Raw genomic sequence first — 19,881 nt, forward strand, 5'->3', positions numbered from 1 at the left:
ACCGACTCCATGTTTCAGAATGGAGCTGGGAATGACCTACTTGGAGCTAGTTACTTGTATAAAACGTAGCAGAGTAAGAAAGATTTGCTCGTATCTGTAACAGGTCAATACTAAACTTTAACTCATACCAAAGCTAAAGGCAAGAGCAGGATTTTGACCAACAGAGGAGGTTTACTCCTGGCTTTAGGACAGTCAAGGAGAAGAGAAAGGAAAGTTTTCTGGGAATGGGAAAATCAAATGTGAACTATATTGCAACTAACTGTGCAGGAGGCGTCTATATTAAATAAAATGAAGAAAACCACATTTGAGCTTTTTGCTCCCCCTGGTGAAATGTTTTGGCAAGATACTCAACACGAGCATTGCCAGTCATTACCATGATCCACAGCCGCACACAACTTGTGTTTCTGGAAAGACCCACAGGACGTGTGAGTACATGCTGAGGGTGCTAGCGCTGTGTCCTGACTCTGCTTCCTTGTAACACCTGCCTTCACACAGCAGCCCTTCTGAAGGTAGGTAAGGTGAGGCTCCTTTCGCTTTGTACCATCCCTCTCAGCACTGCATTTTCAAGGCTGTTCATTTAAAGTCATCAGTTTTCTGCATCAATCAATCAGAGGTAAAAAAATGCCCTGGCAAATCTGAGAGGACTCCATTCTCCACAGTCAATCCAGCCAGCTGCCTCTTGGAAAAATGAGCACTAACTGGCTGTATATTTAGCAAATACCTGGTTTTCTTTGCTGCATTTATCCAAATGCAGATGTGAGAGGTCCTGATCATGGCATTTTCTCAGCCAGATGAGTATTAACTTAGGACAAAGCAAAGGAGATCCTGGCTGACCCATGAATCTTGATTTGAGAAGAGGTCTGCTGCTATTGCTGAGTTCCCCAAAAGGAGTTGGGGAAGAAAGGGACAACTCATTGCCACCTTGGCCTTGCCCTGTCAACAAACCCCACCCAAGAGGAGCTCTCCCCTCTGCCCTACCGTGGCCAGCACCAGAACATAGCCACTCTCAGTGGCTGAAGAGCTGGCTTTCCCTCCCTTGACATCATGTTGTGCAAAGGCAGAGGTACACAGGTGAAGAAAAAGGCATCCCAATCCCATACAACCCCTTCCCAGTCTCCTTATAGCCTCCCCACAAACCCTCGTCCCATTTTCAAGCTCAGTCCTTTTTTCTACCAGCACCAGCTGTATTACCACAGTCCCTGGTGGACCCAACTGTCTCTTTCAGCACCTAAGTACCACTTGCTGTTTCTTGCTACGACCAAAGCCGACAGTCTCTTGAAGGCACAAAGGAGTGCATGAGCTATGAGGAAGAACAGCAATAGGAAAAGGCAAATTTTGGAACCCGAATGAGGAAGGACAGGGAATCACCAACCCGTGGCAGGACTTGTTCATCGTGTGTCAGCAGTCTCTAATTCAGAAGTCGCATTCTTTGAGCTGTTGAACTTGTCACCTCACAGCCCAGTTTCAACTATCAGTAAGTTATTCACATTAGTCTCCATTTTCTTCTGTTTATATTCCACCTCATGACTCCAATCCATGCCTGAACAATTCTGGTCCTCTCCCTGGCCTCACACCCACACATTTCAAGTAACTGTTGACTGCTGACTTCTCAGTGACTCACTGCCTGGCCAGCCTATTCACTGCATGCTTAGCTATTTCATCTCTTAAGGCACCATCAACACATAGAAATATTTTATAAAACTCCACCAGGGCTGCTTTTAAAATAGCAGACATAACTGATACTTGTTTTGGTTTCCTTCAGAAAGATTACAGACACGCTGTGTTTACTCAACAGAAGTGTAAGAGCTGAAGGACCATATTCCTGTAGTTGTCTGTCTTACGAAGGTTCACAGGCCTCTGCCTCTTCTCCAACCTCAGCACGTTCCTCATCCTCCTTGCTATTTATCTGAGCTTTCTGCAAAAGTCTGGGCCCTGCCAAGCCAATAACCAGGGCTCCAATTGGAGCTGTGATCAAGATAGCCAAGAAAGCTACTGTCAGTACATCCATTCCATACTTTTCCAGTTGCTCATCCTGATGACTTCTCGCTGTATCCAGGGCAAGGGAACCTATTGCAGCCTGCAGGAAAGAAAACATTGCTGAGATGGATCAAGTAACCTTTAGCACTGAAAGAGGGGAAAAAAGGGACGAATCATCAGTCATCATTTAACATAAATTTGACATTTTTAGTACATTCAACCCATTCGTTTCTAGGCAGTACATAGAAAAGTATATGTTATATTACACCTATGAGAACAATTTTCACTTGGCTAGAGTGAAATTTCCTAAGCTCATGAGTTTATCTGGGTGGTCCCCTCCTGTGAAGAACATTGCTTAGCTGCCATTTTATCCACATTTTTGGAGAATGTGTGATTAGTGAAATAAAAAAAGTATATTGCAGCTGTTTAAATTGCCACACCTTGAGAACGCATCCTGAAAGCAGTCAACTAGTAGCAGCTTCTGAAAATTTAGTTCACAAATCTTGCAATAATCCTTGCCTGTTCTGATTATTAACTTTTGTTTGCAAGTAATCATGCTATTGAGGCAAAGTTTAAATGACTTAACGATCACTGAAATAAAGGACCAGGAATGCAGCCAGCCTGAGGCTTCTCTAGCAATATGGCTGTCAGAGTACCCCTTACTAAAATGACCACAAACTGAAAACCCATTCTGAGCCTCTGGTGTGACTGTCCCTGCAGACACTTCATGTGGTGTAAGACAGAAACACTTTTACCTTTGTTTTGAGAGTTCTCAGAATCTGTATGTAAAGGCACAATAACCTGCATAGCTGAGAAAGTGTTAAACTTCCTAGGATATATGTACAATTCTCTGTTATTATTAAGAGTACAACCTAGGATGCAAGCAATACACCTTCACATAGAAAGCTCTCCATGTACTTTTCAAGCAGACTTAGGGCAGTTTAGAACATGAACTGTCCATATACTACCCTCTGCTGTTATTGAGCCTGATCCTCTCCCTTTACTGCTGTGCTAGTTACAAGGAGCTTTGCTAAGGACAATAGATTTAGCCTGGAATGAAAGTGATGTTGGACTGTTTACCTGGACAGTGGCTTTGGGAATCCATGCCAATGCAACAAATACTTTCTCCTTGAAATTCAGCCCAGCAAAACACACCACCAGGAACGTTGCTATGATTCGCACAACTAGGGCAATGCCTAATGTAGCAATGCAGAGCCCTGCAAAGAAGACAAACACTTCTCAGTACTTTTGTGCATAGGTGCCTGACGGGAATAAGCCTCCTAAAACTAGCTTTACAGTGGGGTTGGTTTTTGTTGTTTTCTTTTTGTTTGCTTGTTTGTTTCGGTGGGGGTTTTTTGGGTGTTTGTTTGTTTGTTTGGGATGTGGGGGTCAGCCATAGTCTGCTTTGCTTTAGATTTCTTTATAGACATTCTTTGGAAGCTAGTAATGAAAGCTGGATAATTAGTGAATGATCTTACCAACAGTTTCAGGCCTAAGAGATGTAACAGATACTTCTGCTCCAATTAAACCAAAAAGAAAAGGTTCAAAGATAGTCCACGCAACTGCAACAATTTTTTCTACTTCCCTCTGCAATCAAAGCAAAAGTAATCTGTAAATGCACAAAAATATGGCCAAGTAGACACAATATTTAATTAATCAAAGGACAAACTGAAGAAGTGTCATAAAGATTGTTCAGAATTGCTCCTCCTTCTTTGACCTAATACTAAAAGACTCAAAATCAGTTGCGCACTTTTTGAAGGTCAGAGTGTGTCTAGCTCTTCTAGTAAATAAATGCTTGCTATCTCAATAAAAGAAATAAAAATCACTGATGTTTGAACAGTAACAGAGCAGTTTTCAGACAAGAGGAGGAAAACAAAGCATAGTTGATTTTCAGTATTTAGGAAGACGTAATTTGAACAGTTTTGCCATGAAGTTTCTGAGCCTCTGGGAACTGCATGATTAAACGCGTTCTTCCATTTGTATCTGAGCAGAGTCAGACCCTCAAAAGTTTTAGTTGTGACCCAACTCCACTCACGCTGCACTCAGAGGCCCGTCTCCACGTGAGCAGAAGCAAAGTCAGACTGAACAAGTCTGAAATCCCATACCAGCAGAAAGTGTTGAATTTCCCAGTCCGATGTACTGTATAAGGGCAAAACCATCCTTTCACCTTGTATTTACACCTAACCATTTTCCTGAAACAACTGCTGCCAGGACAAACAGGAATCTTACACTTACGTGAAGAGGTACACGTAGCATACCTAATAGCACTTCTTTCTTAATTGAGTGAGTTCTACAATAGCAAATGAACCTTCAGGCTGGTGTGTGTGGAAAATAAGTGCAGGGCTCTGTCACTTAATAATCAATCCAGGGCCTAGACATGTCCTGTCCTTGATGTTCTCTCTGGGACTGATCCTGCAACATCTTTTGCTCTTCAGTCAATGGAATGGTAGATGACTGCAATATAAAAACTTCCATAATCTTAAAGAGAATGAGGTGAAAATATACAGACCTCTAACCATTTTTCTTTATTTGCCTCATTTCTTCTGTTATCTCACTCTTTTCTTTTTTGGCCAAAGCATTTTTCTTTATTTACCTCATTTCTTCCGTTATCTCACTCTTTTCTTTTTTGGCCAAAAAAAAAAAAAAAAAATCCTCTTTACAGATGTTAGCATTATTTCAGTCTGTTTACTGTCCATTTAACTATTCCAGCAATAGGTACAATGTTCCTTGTTCTCTGTGGACAGTATTTGCCAAGTGATTTCCACCAGGGACAGTAGGAGGCAGTGGCCTTTGAGAAGCTCAGCAGAAAAAAAATATATTGAGTATAGAGTATGCAGACATCTCTGACTGTATCTGATAAAAGAGAGCTAAAGCATTTGAAATCAACATCCTTAAGGCCAAGAAGCTCCATTTACTGATCAAAAGAATTTAAACTAAGCATTTATAGACTGCATATACTCTTTTAAGGTCCTTCCTTCTGAAATAGTCTAAAAGCTTTTCAACAGAGACCATTACCAGTTGTAATGTCCTTAAGTAGTTAAGTCCCAAGATGAGTTTTTCTTCTTTTAAAATTGGACAACAATGTAATACTTTAAATAGAAAACATGGTTTCTTTTTCATTGTTTTAACAAACCTTGAGATCTTACTGAAGTCAGGGTCTAGATGGGGATAATACTGTGGACTCTGCTATATCTGATCCCCTTCCCTTTCTCTTCTTCTCCTGTTCTCCTATTGCCTGTCACAAGGCTACAGCTGTGGAGAGAAAGATGCCCTCAAAACATTAAGTGTAGATGATATCAAGCAAAAGAGGCAGCAAGACATGCCAAGGTACAGAAATGCAGTGGGGCAGCAACAGTGAGAGGAAGCAGGCTTAGCAGTTAAGAGAAAGTAACTCAAAAGCAGTCTTTTGTATGGTTTTTGTATGGCCTTATATCACTATTTATTGTGGGCACCCTGCTCTCTAATTTATCCAGAATACACTGGCCGGGATCTGGGAAAGATGAGAGAGGATGGTTAATTACTGTTTTCCACTTCACCCCCAAAAACCACAGGGAACAAAACCTCAGGGTATTCAGGCCATGTGCACAACTGTATTTTGGACACCTCTTTGTAAATCTTATCATAAAGTGACTGTGTAAGGTTACAGACACTCACAGAGCTGGGACATAAAGCTTTGGATTCCTAGTCAAGTGCCTTGACAACTAAATCTTCTTTTCATGGCTTAAGATGTCTAAGAAAAGCTTGTGAGCATTTCTCTGTCAGTATGTCAGGCTCTTTATCGATATATATTCACATACACGGTAACTTTCTGTCATGCTAAATGTTAAAGACTCCCAAAATAAATGTAGAATGTTTTTTTTTAATCTGTACACCCCCTAAAGCTTCATAAATGCACCATTACCACTCCTGACAGAAATTCAAACTCCTGTCAAGCTGTACATTCAGAGGAGTTTTGGTATTGAAACATTCACCTTTTCATCAGACCATCCCACACCTGCAACAAAAGCTAAGACTAATGTGCAGAGCCCTCCTGATCCAGGGAAGCCAAAGTAGATGCTGCCAAAAACAGCAAATATGGACAGCCCAAGTACAAAATATGTCCTCTTCCATGCCAGAGATGCCTGCAGCCAAGGAAACAGACAAACAAAAAAGTAAATTTCTTCTAGAAATGGAGGAAAAAGGTTACTTCTGTTAATTTTGAGAAAAGCAATTTGAAAACAACAATTACCATTAACCATTGTGAAAGAATCAAAGCTTTCAAGTGAGACTTGAACTATTCAGTGGAGTTGGAGGTTTTTTTGGACATTAATTCCAAAGAAATTAAGATTTTGGAAATTTAATATTTTCTTTCCTCTGCCCATCCAAAATCTTATTGTCAAAAGGCTTTTTGTATCCCAAGGAACATGATACTCTATTCTAACAGCCCTGCTTCAACTCTGTGATAACAGGATTTTCTACCTGTACAGTCAAGCACTGGAACAGTTTATCCAAGGAGAGGTGAAATCCTTGCCACTAGATGTTTTTAAGGACAAGTCATACAAACGTTTGACAGGGACAGTCTAGTTTTATTTGATCTCACAGCAGACAGTTACATCTCTGCCATTGTTCCCCGTTTCTATTTATCTCTTTGGCTCTTGTACCACACTTACGATGTTATTTAATAAGAGGGAAATTTCATCCCACTGAGGGCAATAAGTGCTTTTCAAATTGACTTCAGTAGTCCAGAACATATCTACTTTCTTCCACAATTTTCTGTTCACTTAATTGCCCCTTGATAGTAAATTCTTCTACCACTTTATGTAAGTTTAATTTTTATTGAAAATTACACATTCTAATTAGCATTAATGCCCAATCACTTGAAGCCCACGATCTGTCCGCTTTACTCATTCTTAATCTTAGGCCTACTGGAAACATAGAAGTAAATGTGTCGCACATTAATCTAATTGATGATTATTTTACTGCCTGAAATAGGTATCAGACCCTTTCTCCTTTACAGGTGGACATTTCCACCACCTTCAATGAGAGCAGGATGGGGAGCTGGATTCCAAACTCTGCATCAGGAAGGACTATGAGATCATACATTATTATCATTGCAGTAAACAAGTAATCATCTATAAAACACATCCTCACTTGATAGGCTTTGCAACCTGGAAGCTGTTAGCACTGTACACAGCTTTCCCCAATAGCAGCTTCACATGAAGCTTGCAAATGAGTAACTTCAAAATATCATCCCTTAGCAAAGAATCTCTATGTTATAAAAAGGGTTTTTTTACTGGTTTTTACCTGATCATGGCTTGGGAAATATCGAACAAACATTCCCAGAATCCCTCCAGCTGCTATGCCAACAGCAACCTCCAGCACTCCACGGAGCACATTGTACAGAGTAGAACCTATTTGGCAAAAGAAAAAAAGGTTCAGTAAGTCATACACAGACCCCTCATGCACAAACCATACTGTAGACCTATAGGGGTAATTCCAGGACAGTGTCTGCTTTAAATTACTTGGGGATAAAGGGGTTCAGGAGGGAACCTAAGACCCTGAAACAACTGGATAGTGCAAGCTCATGCCAAGAAAGTGTGCCAGAGAAGCCAGAGACACAGCCACTGTGAGAACATTGCCAAACCTATGGAAATTCGAACACATTTATGTTGGGCATGCAGGGACCAGACTTGGCAGCTTAGAGAGCAGACAGGGAAAAATGTTCTCTGAAAGCTGATGGGACCCACAACTCGGAGCAGACAATGTTACACCAAGACTTTTGGTCATGGGTAATTTCCCTCCCAATATTCAAGTCCATACATGAACTTTATAAGGAGACGTCATTAAGTTACAAACCAGTCAGTCATAACAGAGCACACATTCCTCAAAATATCACTGTTTGTTCTGGATTTCACCACGTACAGATTAACCAGCATACCGGAAGAGAAAGCCATCCCAAGGCAAGTGTTGAAGCCTGTAATAGCCAGAATGTCATCAATGCTGCCAGCTGCCATTAGCAAAGTTGGGACACCTTTCTCCACGCCATATCCCCCGGCTTGCAAAATCAGCATTGAGGGAACCACCACAGCAGGAGAAACTGCACCTAGAACAAAACTGAAAACAGACAGGTTCAGCCTATCTTAAAAAGAAAGCACTGAACTAAAAAGCTTGAAAACGTTCTGACCCCAATTCTTTTAAAGTATAAATAAACAGACCTTTACATAAGGTATTTTCCTTACCTTTCCCTGCTAAGTACAAGCAGGGATATTTCTATGCAGATTTGCAATCAGCTTTTCTTCCTGCCCAACTCAATAGTATTAAAAGTAAAGGGCTCCACAGACTAAGGCTTGAGTCTACACTGCAGGCCAGTTATGCTCCCTGATATATGCCTTGATTGTCCAATTTAGGAACCTGGTCTAGACACGCTTGTGACTCAGTAGTCCAGTTCCTTCTCATAAAAATCAGTGTGTGGCAGAGGAGGAGACGTTCATCCATCTTGCTCCAGTATACGGGTCCAGACCAAGTCCCCCAGTTTAGATAGAACTAGATGGAAAAGGTTTCCTCTTCAGGGATATTACTCCAGAATATAACATGCCATATCCTTATTCTTGACTTGTGACAGGAAGACTGTCGTATGTGCATCTCTCTACGGGGAAATTCTGAATTCCAGCATGAATATTCTCCAAATTGTGGTATTATTTTCTGTCCCTAAAAGCCCCCTGTGTTGTGGTTAAAGACTCAGGGATTGCACCATCCTTCTTTCTTCTTCAAGTGCCCAGATCACAAACACAGAAGAGCAATGATGCAAGTACTCCTCCACAGCCTGGAAATGTGACCTTTAAATTAGCCACAGAGCCAGACATGAATGGTAAGCAAACAACCACAGGGACTAAGCACAGCTTCTTAACTGGCATTAAACTGAGGTCCCGCTTGGCGCAGAGAACTAACTGCACTTGGATCATTTAACTGTAGCATGAAAACAGGCACCTTTGTCATACAGGAGAAAAGAGAGTATGTTACCCTAATATAAATCCCCATTGCCATGGCAAATGCATTAACAAGTAGGCAAAAACAGCAGCTGTGCATGTTTCCGAGATGCATGGTCCGAAAGAAAGCCGTAAACAGACTGCTTTGAGTTTCTTAAGAGCCTGCAATATAAAAGCACATTCAGACATTAGTATCAGTACCCCTGGCTTCATAGAGAGGAAATACATTTACGATCTGATACGGTTTATTAAAAGAATCCCCTCTGAGCTGCAGTACAGGATATGACAGCTTTACATGGCCTAAGCCAGAGATAGACTCAAGCACAACTGGATTTGGATATAAAATTCCAAGTGTGGTAGTGAAACCCACTGAATCTAGGTTCAACAAGGCTCCTGCATGTCACAGGAAGGAGTGGCAGATTTGGCTTCTTGTGCGGAGCCAACTAAATGTGAGAGGCTGGACTAGCTGGGATCCATTTGAAAAGTGCACCCTCCACACAGCTGACTTACCCACAGTTACTTAGGGTCATCTGCTCCATCCACAGAAGATTTTGCTATAATCCCACAAGTTGCATGAGCACCCCCAAAAAATTATCCCAAAATCCATGAAAAAATCATGAACAGTTGTAGAACTACATAAACTTGGTGCAAGGAGCGAAGCATCTCTTTCAGCTGTCTCTCACTTGATACCCAGAGCAGATTAAGTTCCATTTGGCTCAGCAACTTCTATTAAAAAATGTCTCTAAAACAGAGCATTTACTTGTTAACAGCTGCCTTTAATAGTTAAGTCATAAACATGACTCTGCTAGGACAGGTCCCTAATTTTGACATGGGAAGGGGAAAGAAAAAAAAAAAAACAAAAAAAAACCAAAAAACCAATGAGTTGCACTTTGTACCAGCGCAGTTTATCTCAGCATAATTAGAGCTGAGAATCACCAGAGCAACTGACATCTTTGTCTTCACAGCTTCAATTACATGAGGAACAATTCTAACTGCATCAAAGCATTGCTACATACATAGACCAAATGACAGTTTTGATTGCCACATGGGAGAAAAAAGAGTGAAAATGAAGTTCCTTTGGCAAAAAAAGTTGTCACGGAATAGAAAGAAAAGCAATCTCTCAGAACTGGGCATCCAAGCCATGTGTAACAACACACAGTCCGTGTTCATACAAGCTTCAATGTCTTGGAAAAATGGATTATAGTAATCTAGGAAACCAGGCACTTTTCAGGAATGACAAAACCCTATTCTCCTAAATGTCTGTAGCATTGGCAACTCCCTAGTTTTCATTTTGGTTAAGAAAAATCAGTTGAGTTGTTCTGAACTAGCTATACTTGACCTAAGTTTTGTATCAACTTTAAGCAGCCCCTTAAACTTAAATAGATAGAGGCAAATATGGTACAGCTTTATTTCAGCCAGCTGCTTTTGATCAAGCAAAACCTTGCCTTCATTAATTTATGGAACATCACATTTCATTGTGTGCGGAGGAAGACTATTTTTTTGTTCACAGGAGCATTATGGGCTTTATTGTAATATGAGGCATTGTTTCTGTAGTGCAGCAGGACTCATCTTTGCAATTAATATATTTGCATTAAAATGGCAATGAGTCAAAAAAAAAGAAAAGAAAGTAAAAAAGACACACAGGTTTGGATTTTTTTGGTCGGTTGGGTTTTTTCTGATTGGTGTCAATACAAGCAACATTCTCTCTCAAGGACTGGGGATCTCTTCCATTACTTGTTTTAGTTAGTCAGTGTAAAATGACAGGGAGTTTGTTAGGAAGCGTAAACTCTTCCTGACAGACCACAATGGAGCACATGTCCTCAAGATGTTCTGCTCGCAAAATTCAGGAAATTTCTTTAAGGCGAGGAGGAAAATAGTCATAAAATCAGTTTTCTTCAGGTATTTTTTTGATTGCTTGCCTACTCTACAAATCCAACTGCCAATATTAACATATGACTATACAATAGAAACTATACTTTCTGTAATGCTCTAATTTGCGGATCCTCTAAGACTGAACAGTTCAATATTTTTAACAGAACCAATTATTCAATGTTTTCTGAGGGCTGTTGTATACTTTGCCTCATACAAATGGCTGGTGCCATACCTTTGGATCCAGGCCGAGTCCTGCCCGGGTCAAGATAATTGAAAGAGCGATATTCCTCAGTGATGCAGACCAGTGTAGGTTTATCTGGACAATGTCACTAATGAACGGGGTATTTCGGATTAGGAAACCAGCAAGTAGCATCCCTTAAATGAAAGCAAATAAGTTCCTGTCAAATGATTTGCTTTTATTGCACTAAAAGCTTGCATAGATTTCTTAAAAATAGACACCATATTACGTATTTGTGAGTGACAAAGAAACAATTCACGTTCTGAATTATTAGCCATGTTTTAACGATGGGGACTGAGGCATGGAAAGAGAGAGACATGTTTAAAGCAACGGAAATGGCCTAAGAACACACCAGGTCACCAATTAATAAATCTGCAGGATGCTGAGACACAACTTTAGTACAAGTCAACAGAATTTAGCTTTGTTCACCAGGTACAGGTCAGACTTACCATAAGCATCCTTAAAGGTATTTTTCTTGTGTATTTACCTCAGAAGTTGGAAATCGTTAAAAATCCTCTTAGGTGTAAGAAATGCAGGTATCACAGGAACCATAATGCTGAGTTCATTAGGAAATATAATCTAAAACAGCTAATCATGGACTAATTTAGACATTTTAAAATGCTCTGGCAATACGACTCTTATGCAAAGAGGGGAAAAAACAGGGGGAATCAGGAACTTGCTCTTATCTTCTATTTGAGCTACTTGCAAGAACCAACCTTTTGCAAATATTAGCAAAACTGTCTAATCAGATACTTCCTGCAAAGCTATCGGAGCTGTAGTTCTGGAAAGATACAGAAAAGTACAGGAAAGGGTGACTTTAAATATAGATCTGCAGAGATTCATTGTAGGTCCTGATGATTCAAAGATACATTTTTGTGGCATAATTTTATATTAGCCACGTTAAGAAACAGGAAACCAAAAAAGACAAAAAGTAAACAAACACTGTGCTTAGATTGGTCCCTTGGTGTGAGCCTTGCCTGTGGACTCGATTTGTCCTGGAACATGTTAAACTTTCGGTCATTGTTCATCCCACCACCTCCCAGAAAAAAAACAGTGGCATAATTAATCTGCGGTACCTCATGACAATTATATCAGGCTAGCATAATGATCACATGCTCTTTGCAATGTTTGCTTGAGGTCCAAGTCACTAGAGCTACCCTGATCTAGAAATCTACTTAGAGCAAAAAACTCCACCTCAAAGGATATCTTCACTGTTCTGCTCCATGTTTTCTGCTGCAGAAACCTCTGCAATGTATACCTAAAATAATACCATGTGACTGTTTCAGTAGCAATTTCACTCCTTTTTTCCTCAGACAGAAGCTCACTATAAGATGCTTATGTGCTCAGCCAGCCACATTGCACTCAACTGCACCTAGCACAAGTGGATTAAAGGCACGTAAGAGTACAAGATTTGTATTTTTAGTGTAAAAAAGAATATTCAAAGACATTATCTCTCTCTCCTTCTGACTCACAGATTTTTCCATTTTCCTCAAAGACTGGGGATCTGAACTCTGTCCTAAGCAACTCTACAGACATGTGCTGTCATGCTTAAGTTTCTGTTGTTCAGTATTACCTGTCTGACAACTAGTTTCATGCTCAACTCATAACTTTTAAATACAGATGTAATTAAAAAAAGCAGAATCCAAATGGTCAGAAACTTCTTCCTTTTAAGGGGGGTGTTTACTTATAAAGGGCAGACTTCCTGTGTGTTACATTCTGTGTTCATATTATTGCAGGCATGCATGCTATATGCAAAACTTCCCTTCCTCTCATTTGAATTTTTTCTCGCTCGTGAAACTAAGCGGTGCAAGAACACGCATGCTGCCTGGACAGAGCTGTACATGAAGCTACCTAACCCTTCTGTAAGCAGTGCTACTGTGTGAGGCACACCACCAGCTATGCAGGTTACAAAATCACATCCGTGCACTACAGGCAGATATTTGTAGCCCACTCTGCCATGAAGTTTTACTGTCTGTCAACCGCTTTACTCAATTACGCACTAAGCATAGTAAGGGGGCAGTATACGGCTCGTGAGAAGAACCTGGAGCTTCATTTTTCAGCTTTGTTGACATCACAATATTGTACTGATCTAACCAAAACCTCCTCTAGGAAAGAAGTCTGAAAAGGTTCTGATGATGTCAAAATTAACGTCATTTTCATCTCCCATTTCTATTTTGCATTTTTATGTAAAATAAAATAAGATGTCGATGCGAAAAACAATATTATGATTGATTCAAAATAACTCTATTCAGAAGAATTATTCCTTGTAGTGAATTTTTTTCTCAGGTTTCAGTTATCTTGAGATAAATGAAGGAGGAGAAAAGTTGCTTTGGATTACCAGTAGTAGGGAATTCCTGTAGTGTTTTCTTTGGAAAACATTTTCATTGTGCGAGATACATGTGAAACAGCTCAGCAATAATTTCCTTGTGAATTAATTATTTTACTGTAACAGGAGGTCCAGATTAAGACTCCTGTTTAGTGATATTAAACCCAAATTTTAAGTAACTGTGACAGAGGGGACTGAAGGACAGTAACCTTTGAATCTGTAGGTATACAGTTCTCTGACCCCAAAGAATTAAGAGGATGGCCTCAGTAACGTACAGGCTATTTCACTTAGCCTTCTTGGAGGGGACCAGATAAAAGTCACTTGGAAAAGCTACAGATTTTGAGCGTGACGATTTCTTTGTTCCCAATCTGAACATATCTAGCATGCAGATATTACTTGACAGTTTAAACAACACAAATATGCAGGAAGAAAAGAAGTAAGGATATCTTACCCAGAAGAGCGGGGAGAGGTGGTAATGATCGTATTTTAATTAATCCAAAGATTTTACCTCCAATGACAGCAAAAAAATAAAGAAACAGAACTCCAAACAGGTTTCCACCTGGGAGACACTCAGTCCCAGTGATGGACCAAACCACAGCCCAAACCAGGACCACGATTGCAACTGGAACAAAACAAGAAATATCCATATTTAATCATCTCTCGGGGACAACTTTGTTTGCTATTAGATCACATTTGGTTTTCTACTAAGGAAAAAGGTACCATAACTTCCAGAAATAAAATCACTTATCTTAAAAATTAGCTTAATCATAACAATGTGTTTAATCTTTGATGCTCCTTAAACTGATGTTCTGATTTTATAGATGCTGAGATACTCATTAGGGACCAAGAAGTACTGAGTGAGCCTTGGGCCACTGTGGAAAGCACTTAACAGGCCCCAAACTTAAAGCAAAGACTTTCACTACCTTATCTTGCATTTGCTTATCTTCCCTCAGCTACTTCAGAACTGCAGTAAGAACCTGCTGTTGTACAGCATGGCACTTCTTTGAGCTAATGACTGCAGCTCCAGTCTAATTTTTTGAAAGAATTTAGGTATCATTTTTTGGGTGGATGTGCTTGTGCAAAGCATTGTCAGGGATAGCCTGACAGCCTGAAGTAGTACAGATACTTCCCTTGATACAGCAATCAAAGAGGGATAACACAGAGGAAAAAAAAATTCCTGAAAAATATTACGAGAACATTAAGTGAAAATATTATAAAATATGTGAAAATATTGTGTTCCTTCCAGGTTCCCAAATCTGTCCCTACAGTTATCTAACAAGAACAGGCATGCATAGATATAAAAGCAGAAGACTGAAGTAGAGGAAAAAACATGTTGAATAAATCCCCCTTCTCATAATCATAAGAAAGCGTATTGCATTTTCAGATTGGATTTTTCTTTTCACCTATTTGAGGGCGATGGGTGGCAAAGGGAAGACCAATAGCTTTCCAAGCACAAAAGCCTAAGAATCCCAAGTGAGAGAGAGTGGAGGCTGTGGAAGCAGTCAAAGCCACAAGAAGTGTCTTTTGTTAGGAAAAGTCTGAAATAACTGGTTAGCCAGGCATTCTCTTCTGTGAGCCTTCAGTGCAGGGCAAAATCTTAAACAGAACGGGTCAATTTGCCTTGTAGTTAGGATTCTTAGCTTTGCAAGCCTGGGGTATTAAGAAACAAAAGAAGGTATCACTGCAAAGTCTCATACTTGTTGCCTTAATTCAACAAAAGGCCATCCAGTGTGCCAAAAATGTCACTGTGTTTATAATAATCTTAATGTTCTCACACCAAAACAAACTATCAAGACGCGAATTAGGAGGTCTTCCTTCTGATAAAAACAATTTGCAATGCAAAAACATATCTACCATGTTAAACACAGAAGAGAGGATGGAGGAACAAAAACTATACATTCAAATCTTTGTTTCACCTTTTTTTTTTCCCCTGCTAAAACACTGAAACAAAAGTCTGATGTGTAAAACATAAGCTATTTCCCTTCATTATTTTCAAGGACAATGGACAGATATCATCACATCCAGAGAAACAAGTACTTCATTTGCCATCTCTCAGTTTAATTAAACTCTGTCTTTCTTACATACCATTTGTCACTATTCGGGCCAGTAAACCCTGAGGAGGGCAAGTAAATGTTTGCCTCCATGTTCTTGCAGGTATTGAAGAACCTGCTGTCGGTTCCGGAGGTTGCTGAGCACAATGATTCAAGAGAGCAGTTTCTTCTGTTTGTATATTCCCGTCAGTACCTTTGGCATCTACTGTTGGTCCCTCCTGAACGAAAACAAAGAGACTCTCTCAGAAGTGGCACTGTATACATTTGAAGTAGTGTACAAGACTTGAAATCAGCTGTGATGCACTAGATCCACACTGTCTACAGATGACTACATTAACTACACAATCACTGTAGGAATGGTCCAGCTTTGTAGAGTATTTACGATTTTTGGTCATGTGTTTGTTTTTGCATGGCACAAAGAACTGCATATGAGAGACTGCAGGACATTTGCCTTTTTATCTGCAACTGACAGGACTCCTGTCCCAATACAAATAGCACCTGTTCAGCAACAATATCAACGTATTTGACGAAGAAACAATATTAACAGGCCAGGTTCAGCTTATATTTAGCTGAATATTTAGCATATATTTATCAATATATTTATCAATATTTATCAATATTTTCTACAGTTTGATAGGGTTCTGCTTCCAGACTGGATTCCACAGTACAGTTAACTATTAGCATCATTCCAGTGAGATGGTGTCTAATATAACTCCTAAATAACTTCTGCTGCAAAGCCTTGAACCAAAATAACAAAACCTACTTGTGATTAGACAAAGACAAAAGAAACAAAAAAGCTGGCCAGTGCAAGCATTACTCACATGATCCATTGCTGGAAGGCTCAAGCTGGTAGGTCAAGGTAGAGATGGAGAATTACTACCCTGGGAGTTATCTCCTTGAAGAATGGTTCCTTGAAGCTGTTCTCTTATACTGATTCATCTACTTATACATATTCATAGCCAAAGCACTTTTTGACCATTTTTGGATACGTGTCTCACTTCATTCATAGGGTCCTTATTTTTGACAAGTTAATCACCTACCTTCCCTTATGATTATTCACCTTCATGTCAGCTCATTATAGCACGGACATGGAATTCTTGCCTATAATGTGGTTTGGCCCTCCTCCAGTAATAGTTCCGCATTTCCCATTATTTTTCTATCTCATCTCTTTCTCTAGATATATATATCTCCTTTACTCAGAGTCACAGTTGGAACACAAACCTTGTGAGCTTTCAGCATGGAGTTACTTGGTTATCTACCCTGTGATTCTGTGATCACCAGTCACCCATGTGTATAAAGATATGCTATACAGTACTTAGCTTTACAGTCAATATTATATGTTTACTCTAAAGTGCCTTTTATATTAAGAATTTTATTCTTACTTGCATTTACTGCAAGTCTTTTTTAAAGCCATAGAAATCAACACTAGAAATACGCACATGGAAGTTTAAAACTAGGGTTTTTTTTTTTGTTGTTAAATAAAAAAAGGAAGAGATGCATGAACAACTTTCAGCTAGTGGACGGACAGGTGCAATGTGAGAGCAAAGAAGCAATCTTAAGTCCATTTAATTCTCTTCCATAGCTGATTGTAAAACTTACGCTGATGCATTTTCCACTTCAAGCTGAAATTGCAACCACTGACTTGCAACCACCAACATACCACAGACTTAAAAACTGAACACTCGTTAATTGTAAGAAATTCCCACAGAGGAGATTTCTCTTTGTATTCAGATGTAGGGATTTTAACAGATGTAGGAAGAAAAAGAAAAGGAGAAGGAGGGTTCCCCTGACTAAAACTGTACTTAGAGATCCTAATTAAGTACCTCGCTTTTCTCAAGCATGGGAATGACATTTCTCTCACATACTGATGGCTCAGAATCTTCATTGTCATTTACAATATCCTCCTTTACCATTGCTGCAAACCTAAAGAAAGCAATAAGGGTAGAAAAGTTAGAGAGAAACAAATAATATTATCTTCCTGATACAAGACTTCTCAGTGACGTTGTTTCCTTCCCAATAGATCAGGTGAAAAAACTCTCTCAGCCCAATTTGGAAGTAAATGGTTTTTGCATGCCTGTACATGCTGTACAAAAGACAGAAACTAACAGAAGAACAGTATTAAGCTTACAAAGTTGAGCACTAAAAAAATAAAATTTAAAAAAATCTAAGTTTTAGAATCACGATGATCTGTGCTAACCTGTTACTTGTTCCTTAAAAGTATGACTGTAATATATATATATATTTGTACCTCGTATCAGCACAAGATAAAGGTTATTTGCTCCCAACACCACTTACCAGGACCACTAGTTCTGAAAGTGTCACAGGGCCCGTGTGCACAGCAGTGCAAGCAACCATTTCATAAAGCTAAAACCAACAACTATAGTTTCTAAAGCATACACAGGAGGGGGGGACACTTTTTCCCTAAATTAAACCTGACCGGATACAGCTTGATTTTCAAGGGAATTTTCAAGAACACGGTTCTGTTAGATGTTACCATTCACAAACACATTGACTGAATATCTAAAAAACAGAAGATACCTGTTTGAATAAATATCAGGACTATGTACAACTTGCACTCTGTATTCAGGTGAGGCTGATGAAACATGGCTCTTTTTTACTGTTTATATCCCATGGAGATACTTCCCAGAGTGGGAAATAAGGTCCAAGTTGCTTGTGGGTAATTGTCATTGTATTTACTCAGTCTAATTGGTCCACTTTTTGTCCCATAGATGCTAACAAGAGATATGGCAGTGTACTCTTCTGTATGTCAGAATTTTTTTTGTGCGAATATTTACTGTAGTTTCACTAGTCTGAGCCAGCAAGAGTCGCATGCACGTATCTGAAGACAAAGCTTGCTAGCATTCTCTGTTACAGCAAAGGTGTGCATGTATTCTCCACCAACTACGCTTCAGTGCTAACAGTATTTTCTTGAAGTCTTTCACATTGCTCTGGCCATATAAAACACCACTCAAGCTGAGCCAGAACTTTTGACCCAAGAAATTCCTTCCTTGCTAAACTGCTGGCAGCAAGTCTGAGAGCTGATTCTCACAATTATCAAGCCTTCAGTTTATAATGATATGTTTGATATTTGGGAACAATTGATGCCATGAACAAAGACAGGGGCTATTGTAACACCTGTGTGGTTTTGTTTGATCTGTTCTGATATGAAACTGGCTTGAAGCATGGCCAAGGCACAGAGGAAGAATACAGAGCCATAGTAAAACACTTCCAATGTGGTCTAAGGTAATAGTTTTGCTTTCTTTCCTTTTTAAACGTAAAGTGTTAATGTACTCAAATTCCTGTACTTTTCTATATCTTTAATTACTACTTGTGGAACCAAATAGTTGTAGTCTCAAAGTTTTTTTAATGAAATAAGTGATACTTTTGGGTTTTTTTCATAGGATTTTTCATCCTTTCATTGGGGCTGGCAATCCACAAATGCCAGTCTACTTCTACTAACTGGAATAGAAAGTATCAGCAACCTACCAGTACCTCTCCCTCCTTCCCTTCACCAACCACTTCGCCAGCATATATGTACTTAATTTTGTAATTCTGAAAAGGGTGCGTGTCGGTAAGGGACAGAAGGATATTGCTCTCCATCCAGCTTTGCCTGGGCAACATCCCAGTTCTTGAGGTCATGTAGTTGTTGACACAAAATATGTTAATACTTCTGAGAAACCCAAATCCACCTCACAACAGCTTCAGCTCCTGAGTGCATTGTTCACAGCAGCGTATAGGAAAGAAAAGATTGACTAAGCAAGGGGATTGGATGTTCTGCTTGGCAGGAATGGTTTCAAGGTGTGAACGCGGAGTCTGATAGTGGATGTGCTGTCCTTATCTGTTTTGTGACAGGTCTTCACGCTGTCAGGTTCTTGATGCTGCTACTTTCAAGCAACGGCCAGTTGGATTAATGAGACCAAAGTGAGTAGTTAGTTTACTCACACCAGGGTGGCATTTTTTTGGGTTCGTGGTTTTTGTTTGGTTTAGGGGGGGTTTTTTGGCTTCTTTTTTTTGTGGGTTTGTTTTGTTTTTTAAACTTCACCCCATATACAAACAAAATCAGCGATTGAGAAATCACGGAGCAGAATTCATACCACAGGGTTAAGGCCTGTACCATGGAAACCGGCCAGTAACAGACTTATTTCAGTCCCTCCCTACAAAATATACTTCCTTTATTTTGAAGCAAGAAAGGTTTTTATTAGATCCTCTCATTTTGCTTGATTTTAATTGGTAGGGAGAAGGAAAGAGAGAGAGAGCCGAACTGAGGAGATGACTGACAGGGCCAGCATGTGCAGGCCCGTATTATTAGCTCTATTGCCCTGGTGACTGCCAACATTCTGCTCTGCGCACACACAGTACAGAAAGGAACACAAATAAAATACCGCAACCACCGCCAGAGCGACTAACATTGGGAATAAATCAATTAAAAAAAAAAAAAAAAAAAAAAAAAAA

General features: G+C 39.7%; 1 protein-coding gene across 1 annotated transcript; it reads right to left on the reverse strand.

Annotated features, from left to right (window-relative positions):
• Positions 1-1,380: 1,380 nt before the first annotated feature.
• On the reverse strand, positions 1,381-17,342 carry SLC9B2 (solute carrier family 9, subfamily B (NHA2, cation proton antiporter 2), member 2). Its single transcript, XM_009574469.1, has 11 exons — positions 17,253-17,342; positions 15,464-15,647; positions 13,830-14,000; positions 11,047-11,189; positions 8,977-9,104; positions 7,895-8,070; positions 7,261-7,367; positions 5,949-6,098; positions 3,456-3,564; positions 3,058-3,194; positions 1,381-2,077 (listed from the first exon to the last, which is right to left on the reverse strand). Exons 1-11 carry the CDS (start codon positions 17,340-17,342, stop codon positions 1,838-1,840), a joined length of 1,635 nt encoding a protein of 544 aa, XP_009572764.1. The 3' UTR covers positions 1,381-1,837.
• Between the last annotated feature and the right edge of the window lie 2,539 nt (positions 17,343-19,881).

This window comes from Fulmarus glacialis, unplaced genomic scaffold (genome assembly GCF_000690835.1).
Source record: "Fulmarus glacialis isolate BGI_N327 unplaced genomic scaffold, ASM69083v1 scaffold34733, whole genome shotgun sequence".
NCBI lineage: Eukaryota > Metazoa > Chordata > Aves > Procellariiformes > Procellariidae > Fulmarus > Fulmarus glacialis.

Coding starts and splice junctions, on each gene's coding strand:
- SLC9B2 (XM_009574469.1), bottom strand. CDS start 17,342: ATGGTAAAGGAGGATATTGTAAATGACAATGAAGATTCTGAGCCATCA. Junction 15,648..17,252: donor CCATGCTTGAGAAAAGCGAG/GTACTTAATTAG, acceptor GTTTTCGTTCAG/GAGGGACCAACAGTAGATGC. Junction 6,099..7,260: donor ATTTCCCAAGCCATGATCAG/GTAAAAACCAGT, acceptor CCTTGGCTGCAG/GCATCTCTGGCATGGAAGAG.